General features: G+C 51.1%; 1 protein-coding gene across 2 annotated transcripts; it reads right to left on the bottom strand.

Moving 5' to 3' along the window:
* Positions 1 to 2,346: 2,346 nt before the first annotated feature.
* Positions 2,347 to 9,426, bottom strand: TMEM72 (transmembrane protein 72). 2 transcript variants are annotated; one of them, XM_061358845.1, is made up of 5 exons: positions 9,046 to 9,426; positions 5,119 to 5,185; positions 4,630 to 4,701; positions 3,748 to 3,887; positions 2,347 to 3,571 (listed from the first exon to the last, which is right to left on the bottom strand). In XM_061358845.1, the coding sequence occupies exons 1-5, from the start codon at positions 9,113 to 9,115 to the stop codon at positions 3,111 to 3,113; spliced, it is 810 nt and encodes a 269-aa protein (XP_061214829.1). In that variant the 5' UTR covers positions 9,116 to 9,426; the 3' UTR covers positions 2,347 to 3,110. The 2 variants fall into 2 exon arrangements, with proteins under 2 accessions (XP_061214829.1, XP_061214830.1); XM_061358846.1 differs by lacking the exon at positions 9,046 to 9,426 and having other exon boundaries at positions 4,630 to 4,693.
* Positions 9,427 to 11,090: the final 1,664 nt, after the last annotated feature.

The raw sequence follows: 11,090 nt of genomic DNA, 5'->3' as shown, positions 1-11,090 counted from the left end.
TGGGACGCCCCTCACAGCTAGCTGTATGGAGAGGAGCCAACACAGAAGTGCACACTTGAGGGAATAATCTCTGAGCCCTTTGCAGTCATCTGACATCCCCTGAGGCTGACCATTACCTGCTCTAACAGCCTGCTGCCTCTGAAAGAGGTGCTTTTATCCCCCATCCCCTTCATTTTGTAGCTGGCCCTTCCTTCCGTTAATTTATTTGGCTCATTACCCAGGAAGATAGCTACTAGCTTTCTTTTTCTGAATTATTTTTCCTCTGTGCTAACAAGCTCTGTATGCTGATGGAGCTGGAAGATAGCACCAGGGGTGGGATGGGTGGTGAGGAGCAGAGCAGGCATGTACAAATAGACTCTTTGGCAGGGGCAATCCAGGGAGCAGGTCAGTGCCTGCAGTGGGATCGTACCAGTCTGGTGCCACTTGGGGCAGAGCTCAGCTGCCTCTCAGGAGCATCTACTTCCCTGGCACTTGTGCAGGCTCTTGGCAGACTCCAGGTGAGCCAGTCATGTACCTTAAGTGATCAGGCAATTTAATACCACAGAAAAGATGAGCAGCATTTTTTCCAACCTTCATCTCATGGGCTACCTAGCTGTGGGGCTGGAGAAGATCCAGGCCAACACAAGGGGGTAGGCAAGAAAAGCAACCACGTCTAATACTGTCTCCAGGAAGGCTCAACAACCACCTCACCTCTAGATTCTCCCAATCTTGCTCCCTAAGGGAAACCTACAACAGACTTTTAAAAGAAGAGCCTAAATCCTGGAATGTCTAATTCTACAGACTAACAATTGCACTCATTTTATGCATTTCACAGGGCAATTAAATCTGCTCCTCACACACTTCATGGTGCCATGGATGCTCTTACCACATCACTTCCCCCCTTGCCAGGTGGCCCCATTACCCCATCACTAGGAAGCATGGGGATGAATTTGTAAGGGCTGAAGAATGAAATTTATCACGGAGCAGTTGTCCCCACCCAGGCTGCTCTGGAGCTTTGCTCAGGGCTGAAGAGACAGCTGGGGAAATGTAGTCTTTCTGTAGTAAGCAGATTGCTTGATGTGCTGTGGGAGCAGTGCCTTTCCAGCAAACCTTATCTCTGTGTGTGTAATTATATAGTGTTCAAAGAAGAGCATCAGATGATGCAGAAAGTAGAGTCTGCTAATGAGAATGGGTCGAATTGCAGAGCAGATGTGTGTTCGAGGTGGGGAGCCAGCTCCAAGTGCAGTCTTTAGGGGCAGAGTTGGCAGGGGGTGTACCTTGTTAGCATGGCTGGGTCAGGACCTTTGTTGGTGCAAGTATACTCTTTGGTCACCAAGTTTAGAAGAAAACAGCTATATGTTCAGTTGTTAATGTGATTAATACACTAGTTTAAGAGCACAGCTGTGGCTGGGTCCTGGCCTTGCTGCTATTGTGCACTGTTAGGCTGTAAACGGGCACAACTTTCTGAAGACATTTTTGCAAGTGCAGATGTGTACGTGACTCTTCCTCGGCACGCAGTTACAGGGAGGAGGGTTAATTTGTGCAGCCGTATGGAGGAAGTCTCTAATCCATGTATCATGTTTAGAACAGATTGACAAGAGCTATCAATTTAAATGTTGGTGATGCAACAAAAAGCTTTTTGTTTATGTCTGTAGGTATGAGAAATGTGTGCAACCATTCATAAGCTGTTCTTGTAGACAGAGTTTAAATATCAAACGCAGGCAGTCAAATACTGTGAGTCAGCATCTTCCACCTTCTTCCCAATCCATCTTCCAAATTAGGAGTCACTTAAAAAGAGTTTATTAAGAAACAGCACTGTGTTCTTATCTCAATTACCTTCTGATTTTGAACTCCTACACTTTACATTTTCACACTCCACTGCTTTCCTAAATGAACATGGTGATCGAGACTCAGAGCACTAAGACCCACTGGCTTCTATCTTGTAAATATATTTTAGGAAGTATCAGAGATCTTCTCTCCTTACCACCACCTCACCCCAGTACTGTGTGCCTCCTCATCCCAGCAGTGATGTCAGTGTGGCTTCATGTCCCGTGCCTGAGAAAACCATGATAACCAAGTTCTCTCCCATGGCCAGCCAAAAGACCTGCATGACACTGATGAGAGGGTGTTAGTGTTGGTGCAGGCACAAATGGCATTTGCCATCTGGAAGCAGAAAGTCTTAGTTCTCAGGTGGAAGAGAGCCAAGGGGATGAGTTGAACAGAAGAGAAATGCTTGGTTATAGGTAGATGGTCCTCAAAGGGAATAAAATATGGTAGGATTAAGCCAGAGGTAAAGGATTCATGGAAGATCTGGCATGGAGGGGACTGGTGGGACAGTTCTGTAACTTTTATTATTGCCTCTGCCCAGAATCTGCTGTGCCAACATGATGCTGAATCTCATCATCTGAGCTGCCACATCATCCCAAAGCTCTTCTAACTCAAGAGGGCTGTTCAGGCAGGGGACATGAGAAAACCCGTGTCCTTGCTCCTCCATAGGTGTCCCCAGTGCCAGAGGTGATCTCCCTCCAGGGCTCAGAGTGTGATTCAGGGGAGTGCACTTAGCAGGTGCTAGCCCCAGGGGTGTGCTTGGTCTCATCCCACCTCTGAAATGACATTTTGGATGCCTTAGGCTTGGTGCAGCTGCTGCAGGTGCTGAATGTGACCCGTGCTGAATGTGTCCCAGCACTGAGCTCTTTATTGTGCAGCAAGAGCAGGAGGGAGACAACTGCTCGCAGCAGAGGCTGCCCTGGGGACATGGTGGTCTCCCCTCTTCCTGCCTTCTGCTGCTTCATGGGAGGCACACACCATGGCTGTGATGTTAGGCAGGAGGAGCACCTCTGAAGTGTAGTGCCATAACAGGAGAGTGACCCATGTGTGAAGCCATGGGAACAGGAACCTGATTGTCCCAGGTCACCTGTCTCCTGGGCACGGCGCTGCAGGGACTGGGGACCACCACTGGCTCTGTCACGAGGTGCAGGACCATGTAGTGCAGGAGGTGACACAGTTGTCACCCTGGAGGCAGGGAGGGCAAGGAAGGCCACTTCTCAGGGCATTTTGGCTGCTGAAGCAGCAGGGAAAGATGCCAGTGCCAGGAGTAGCAGCTTTGTCCCATCCTCATTCCTGCTGAGGGCTTAAAATAGACCCGTGGTGCTGAGGGGAGAGAGGATGACAGGTGCATCAGGTGGGGTGAGGATGGGTGTTGTGTCCGATGTGGTCTCTTCAGCCTCGCTGTCCATGTCCTCCAAGCTCTCACTGACAGAGGGGATGATCTGCACCACCTTCTCCTGGAAATGCACTTGCTTGCGTGGGCCTGGCAGGGCTGCTGGTTCAGTGGGATCTGCTGGGGCTGGGCTCCTGTCTTTGCTGCCCTTCAGGATGCTCTTCATGTGGCCCAGCAGTGAATGGTGTTGCTCCATCTGGGCCCCATGGAAGGTGTAGGTCTGCTCTGTGTCACCAGCAATGGTTGAGGATGCAGCGGTGGCTGAAGGGTCTGCATATTGGCCTGCCTCGGGATGCGTCTCTTTGTTCCCTGGGCTCTTCCTTCTCTTGCTCAGCAGGAAGTAGGCCAGGGCAGTGAGCACCAGCATGGACCCTGGGGAGAAGACTATGTTGGCTGAGGGCCGGGGCAAGGTGAAGCTCTTGGTCTAGCTAGCTCTGCACCACCTGCAACTGGACCAGCACCTTGCACATCCCCACCCTCTCTGACACTCAAAAGACTATGCTTCTCTTCTACCTGTGCTACTCCCCACCCCAGCATGGGATCCTCACCAGGGATGGTGACGTGCCAGATGAGGACTGGATGCAGGAAGCAAGCCACTGAGAGAAGTGTGTATCCCAGGAATTTCTGGAAGCTCCCTGGGCGTCTAGATCGCTTCCAGCAGGAGTGTGCCAGGGAGTCAGGCTCATATCTGGGGAGAGAAACACAGCTCCTTGTGTGATGGGGCAGATGGCACATGGCAAGAAGAATTGGACCTAACCATCCCCCGTCTAGACGTGCAGATCCTCCCTCTGGTTTTCCAGGAAACCATTATGTTGGTCAGGGAAGGTAAGCAAAGCCTGAGCCTCTCCCATAGGCAGAAGAGGCCAGGGGTTACATCTGCCAGATTTCAGCATCTCAGGCCATCTCTCCTTGGTGTTTGCCCACATGGCTACTAGTTGAATGCCCACTAGCTGGACTAAGGTGTTGCCTCTAAGATATCAGGGCTTTTGAGTTTATGCTAAAAGACAGCAAAAGTGCTCAGCCTCTGAGAAGTACATAAGGATTTTCTACATTTTAACTTGAACTTCTGCACTGTCTCTGGGAATGGGTTGCAGCTCTCCCTGGGAATCTGCCTCTTCCCTCAGTCCCATTTCCTTGCAGGACTTCCTACTGTGTGTTAAGCAGATGCCAAATACCAGGGTTTGTTGTGTTGATGCTCATCAAATTATGGCACAAGCCTGGCTTAAACCACAAGTTTAATTGACTGTGGGCATGGCCCCAGACATGGCCCCACTTACCCCCCCCCCGCCTGACTGGACTTGCCATGGCATTAGGGACAGGACCTTTGGTTTGGCACTTGCAGCTCAGCTAAGTCTGGTGTTGCCTGTAAGGTGCAAGTTGCCTCAGGAGGTCCCACCAAGGCTGGAGAAGACTGGACAGGGTCTACTCACGTGAAGCACATCTCCAGGAACAAACTGATAAAGAAGAAGCCTTCACAGACAGTAACTGCAACCCCTGAAAAACTGAAAGGTGGAGCTGTCAGGGGGGGCAGGGCTAGGCTTGAGTATGCTCTCCAGTTGGCGGAAGGGGCAAAGAGGACCAGGATTTACTATCCAGTTCAAAACAAAGTCTGTGTGCTGGGGTCTGAGCACCCTCTGCTCAGCTGGTTTGTGGAGGAGAGCTCAAAGCCCTTCTGTACCCAGGGGGTCAATTTGCAGGCAGTGTGACTTCTGGCTTGAGTCTGTAGTAGCATGGATGATGCTGTAGCATCAGTTTTTCTAACAGAAATAGCTTACTTTTCTGAAATTTGGAGACCTGAATTCCCCAAAGCCTCGGATACTGCTCCCTGCTCTGTTGTAATCTAGTCTGGTATGAAATATGGTGGAGGGGTCGAATGAGTCACCCCTGCCAGCTCTGACAGGAAGGACAAAAATACTCACAGAAGATAGAAAGCCAGGCTTTTGAACTGTCCTCGCTGCAGAGTTTCTACGCCCACACCGATCAGCACTAAAAAGAGAAGGTAGGAAAGACGCTGACTACAGGGTTGATTCCTGACTCTCTGGTGCTCTGTGAGCTCCCAGGATCAATGCCCCAGCTTCCCCAGGGGCTGATGAGGCTGCTCCTCCCATGCTGTGCAGCACATTGTGATTCTTGCTGACAAGGCAGCCCAGGGTGGTCAGAGCTGAATGCTGTCCTCGACATACAGCCCAGAAACCCATCCCAGCTGCATCGCTATCACAGCAGCCTTGAGAGGTGCTCTGGGGATACCAGATCACCTTGGACAGCTGTGGGAGCTGAGCACCAGTGTCCTGTGTCCCTTCCACCCCCTGCCATGCTTCCCCATCACAGCTGCCACACGGACTTCCCTCCCAGTTCTCCGTCCTCTGCCACCTTGGACCTCTCTGCCATGTCCCCTCACTCCCCTGCTCTCCCTGCTTGCCCAAGCCTGCTGCACTCAACATGCAGCTGCAGGGCAGCAGCAGTGTACAGGAACCACACCAGCTGCCTTCCCAAAGGGCCGTAGCCATGGCATCAAGATCCTTTGCTAGCCAAACAGGAAAACATATAACTGGAGCAGGCAGATTAAAACCAGGGAATGAACATTCCCTCAGTGCCCTGGGCCAGCACAGCACACTGGGGAGTCAGTTTAAGGAGGATTAAGAGTATTAGCAAGGGTAAAATCTTCACTGGACTGGCTGTTGGGGGCAAATAGCTTCAGGAATGGAAAATTTCCTTCAACATGCTTCAGTTTCCCAAAAGACTATTTCCAACATGGAGTGGAAATGAAGTGCCTCACACTAGCTGCAGCAAGCTGGTTGGTATGTGATCAGTCATAGCACACAAGTTCCAGCAGCATGGAGCTGAGCAGAGCCTGGGTTTCATGGCCAAGACATTGCTCTAGGCAATCACTGCACTCCTGTGCCCACCTGATGTCTCCACATTTTCCTGCCTTGCACTGGTGCTCAGGAAGTTCATTGCTGGTCATGCTCAAGGCACACTGTCTAAGGATTGGGGTGCCAGTTGGCTTCCTTTCTCTGAGCTGTGGTGTACCCCAGCTGGAGAAGGGAACCAGGCTCCCAAACAGGGATGCAGACCAGTGTCCATGACGCCTGTGAGGTGGGTCAATGCTGACGTCTGTGCCTGAGCACGCAGCTCTTCCACCTGGGCTGAAAAAAGGCACTCTGTGTCACCTGCAGACATGGCCCCTGTCACCTAGGTGAAGGCATGGGACCCATCTAATACCTCTCCAGCCCTGAGCAGAGGCACAGGGAAATCAGTCTCATCAAAGGGCTGTGAAGCTGTGTGAGCTGTGTAATCCTACATGCAAAGTATTGTCCTTTACTATCTTGTGACTGAGAAGCCTTCTTTACACCCTTTCTTACAGATGTAGAATTTGTTCATTCATTCATTCCTTTCCTATGGATGAATGCAGAATTCAACAGCTTGGCTGTTATGATCGAGTCTCTGCTCTGGATGGGGAGGTTTCCTCATTTTGCACAGCTTCTGCTTTACCCACAAAGTTGTTTGGATGAACAACCTGAAAAAAGCCAAGGGCTTTTTCTGATGTGTTTGTTTGGACCAGTTGCTGCCTTGATTTGGATCTTATCCAAACCATGTGGCTGAAGGCACATGATTAGGAATTAAATGGTTGAAAGCATAAGAATTAAGAATTAAGTAAGGACTCCTAGATGTAGAAATCACAAGGCCTAAAATCTCTGAGCTACAGAGTTACCCCAAACACTGCAGTGAATCGCAGAGCTGTTTGGTCACTCTCTGCTAACTTGCCATGAGGGTCTGCTGGTGGCAGGGCTGTCTGATTTCTCACACATAAGAAACCCTGAAACCCCGCCATTGCAGATAGCCATGACCTCCAAGATGTTGGGGGAAGGGAGGTTTATATTGTGTGGGTAACCTTCTGTGTTTGCAAGCAGCTTATGGAGCTGGCCAAGCCTTCTCAGAATCAATTAGTGAGGCTGATGCACTCTACTCTCCCTTTCATTCCTTTTTTTTTTTCCAAATAAACCCCGTGGGATTCTCTTCTGCATGGTTTCCATTTCATGCACAAACCTCACACACCTCATCAGGCACTAAACAACGCATTAAGCTGTTTTCTTACTCCACTGGGACACACAGAGGAGTAAAACACAGGCACCTCTCATTCTTCACTGACTTTTTGGAAAAGACAGGTGATACTGGGAATGCATCAGAGCTATGGAAAAGTGGAGATCAGTATTGCAGATGTCTATGCACTGTGATGCTCAGCTTAGAGACAACCGCACTACTCATTCCAAGAAGAACTACAGAAAGAGGTTCAGATGCAAAAAGATGACAAGAAAACCAGGAGAGAGAGACATTATATTCCACTATGACACTTCCAAATTGTAAGCTTCCTTCAATTTTGCTGGTCTAAGTTTAGTTTTCCCATAGCAACAAGCTCATGTTTTCTCCCAGGAAGGTCTCTGCTGTGAGTTTCCTTGGAGCTTTAACAGAGAATATGACTAGCATGGGGCTCACGTGGGCCTGAGGTGGATGAGGATGGAGGAAGGAAAAGAGCAGCATTTGCTGGTTAAAGTTGTGTCCCAGGTCGTACCTGCTGCAGTCTCATCATCATATGCACTTATCTACTGTGAGTTTGTATAAACTCTGAGACTCAAATCTCTGCCTCTTATCAGTCATTTAAAGCGCATTCCAGAGCACAGCCTACAGCTTCCCAGCTGAGCTTTGGGTGTCACTGAGGACCCATGCTTTCTTCAGCTGACCTGTGTGATCTTTACTTTGCCCCTCACTTGAACAAAGAGTCTCTCATGGCTGTCTGCAGTTGATAAAGGAAACGCAAAGGTATGAGAGCCTGCTGCAACCTATTCTGCAATGTCTGACTCTGAAATTCCCAAAGGCCTGACACAGGAATCACAGGTACCACCTCAAGTCACCTCTCACCAGGGACTTCTGGTTGGTATCTCCAGCCATTAGGCAAATCAGGCACTTTGATCTCTGTTTTACTGATGGGGAAACTGAGGCAGACAGAGCTGTTTATCCTGTCACATAACAGTGAGTCAGCAGCAGTGCCAGAGTGAACCCGAGGCCTTTGCTTTAGCTGTTTCCCCATGTCCCATCCAGAGATATGCCCCATGTGAGGGGATCATCCACCACAGTTGAGTCCTTCAGGGTTAGACACTGTGCATGACACATCCAGCTCAAAACACCTGTGTCTCACCTGAAACCAACTTCTTGGATGTGTCATCAAACCCAGAGGACACTGGTCCCAAGCAGCTCCAGGCAGTGGGTGAGAGGATGTAACTAGCCAGGTGGGTGAATTTATGATGCAGTGAATTTATGACTGCAGTTATAACCTGAACTGCTTCCTGAGCCTGCTTCCTGGTGGGTTGCTAGAGAGGTAAAGCAGCACTCTGGCAGTAAGTGTATTGTAATGGCTGGGATCTCTCCATCCTGCCTGGCACAGGACATCTCACTGTGCACAACACAAGGTGCTCCTCCTTTTTCACATCCCACAGAGCAGCCTGGCAGTTTTGCACAGCCATGAGCATTTTGCTTTTCAGTCTCATTCACATCTTGCCTGTGCCCATGTCTGTTTTACAAAAACATAATGTAGTTTTCCTTTCTAGTTGTGCTTTAGCCTGTCCTCTGCCATACTGGGTGCTGGCTCTCACTGTGTCTCCCACAGCATTTGGAAAGAGCACCCAGCACACCCCCTTCCTGAATCCCAAAGCAAAAGTGATCAAGTTTCCTTGTCCCCCTCATAGTATGGGACAGTGGCTGCTCCTGACCAGAGGCAGGGACACAGTTCAGGGGTCCCCACACCCACTCAGCACCTTTTAATGCCTAAGAAAGAGAGAGCTCGCTCTTACCTGCTGCAGTGGAGATGCCCAGCAGCCGGCAGGTGTACTCCAGGGCACTCCAAAACACCTTGTGCCGCATGGCAAAGAGATGGAGACTGTGGTGCCAACCAGGCAGAATGTCCTCTTCAAGGCTCCTGCCTCACGCGTACCCAGCAGCTCCCAGCCACAGGCGAAGCCTCCGACATCCAGGACCAAGTGACCTTCCTGAAGGAAAGGGCAGTGCATGCAGGACTGGCCACCTCCACGAGGCCTCCCAGGGGAGGGTGGTCGGAGGGGGAGCTGCCTCCACAGGGAACCGGCCAGCACTGCTTCCCGCTGCTCCTGCGTGGATGCCGACACTCGGCCTTTCCTGCTGCTTGCTCTCGTTGCTGGCCTGGCGGTGATTAATGATTGGTAAAGGGGGGCGTGTGTGCAGCTTTGGGTGCATTTGCACCAGGGCGCACCACGGCCTTTCCTGCTCCCAAGGAGGAGGCTCTGGAAGCCCAAGCTGATTAAATGCATGTGAAGTCATTAGTGCTGTGCAGCTCCCGGCAGGTTAACCGTTTGTGAGGATGGCAATGTTTGCTCCTGACAAGAGCACTACGCTGCTGGCGAGCTGCAAGGCTCCCAGGGTACCCCATTCCTGCTGCCTCCTGCTGCTGACCCCCGCCATGCCTGCTGCCACTGTGCTGGGCTTGCCAGGCTCTGACTAGTACGGCTCAGGCAGTGTTCAGGATGATGTGCGACCACAGCAACAAGGAGCTTAGGTCTGTTCCCAAGGGTTCTACAGATCCAGGCCAACCATAGCAGGGAAAATGTGTATTTCTCTCCTTGGGAGCCCTAGTGAGAAGTATTTCCGTGTTGTAGTCACCAGGGCCACTTGAATGGCACCAGGGTTGCCCAACTGTTCTGACACATGGAACAGGGTGTATAGGTACTCTGACCCCTTTGGATTCGGTAATCTGGTTAGGGGCCTTCAGCTTGTCCCTGCAGGATGCACAGTCTCTCAAGAGGGCATCCTTAGGCATGTCTGAAAGCCATAACAGGACAGCATGGGCCTCCTCTGGACACCAGTCCCACATTCCTGTGTGCTTGAACATGGTGCATCTCACTGTGGCTCACCATGGATCCCCATGCTGCTGTTGAGGGAAGAGGCAGTGTGGCAGCATCATCTGGTCATAGCAGTCTTGGCGCAAGGGTCGTGTGAGCAAGAGCACAATCCCGGTGGGCAGAGCAGATGGCTGTTGCCTGCAGGGTTCACAGGTCAGTGAGCTCACCTTGTGCTGCAGCTGCCATTGGTGAGCAGCTGAGGCCCCTGCCCCTTGCTGTGCTTGCTGTGAAGCAGCAGTGGTGACGGCGAGGGCCTGGGTGACTCACATTCAGCTCATGTACAGGCAGCCCCACGGGGACATGGCAACCGGCTGAGCCTGTCTCCAGTGATCCCTTCTCCCCTGCCTGAGACCACACTGAGCCTGGCTGGTACATGTTGTACTGATGTGTACCGGGTGTAGAGACGACTTTGTTCAAGGTCACAGCAGCAGCTTTTCGTCCAATGGATCTTGGTCTGTATTTCAGACTGGGATTTTCCTGGGACAGCCAAATGCCTAAACTCATGAATGGGTCCCTAACTCCTGTAAATAACTGCAGATAGGAGTTTTCTAAACACGTACAAGGTGGTGGGTGGCAGGGATTTTGCCACAGGCAATGCTGATGGTTTGGGGCTGATCATTTTCCACGTGAACAGTGGAAAAGCCCACTGGACAAGAGCCTCCCGAGCATCCTGAGGGGCAGTGCTGAATGGTGCACATCCAAAGTGTATCTTTGCCATGCAGCTCTGCCTTTGGGTGTTCCCATTTCCTCTTGTCCTCCCACACTGAGGTGGGTGCTGGAAGGAACTGCTGCTTTTCCACAACTGATGACTCAGCGGTGTGTCAAAACTTCCTATTCAAGAGAGACACAAAGAGGGAAACAGAGGCATACCAGTGGGGAAGGGCACATGAAGGCTGGGAAAGAGCCCAGCCTGGGTGATCCCTGTGCCCTCACACGGAGCACTGCTGTAGGCTTCAGGAGTACCC

This window comes from Neopsephotus bourkii, unplaced genomic scaffold (assembly GCF_033783945.1).
Source record: "Neopsephotus bourkii isolate Nb327-2 ecotype Australia unplaced genomic scaffold, CSIRO-AGI_Nbou_v1 NB_951, whole genome shotgun sequence".
Taxonomy (NCBI): domain Eukaryota; kingdom Metazoa; phylum Chordata; class Aves; order Psittaciformes; family Psittacidae; genus Neopsephotus; species Neopsephotus bourkii.
This window is presented reverse-complemented; position numbering and strand designations above follow the sequence as displayed.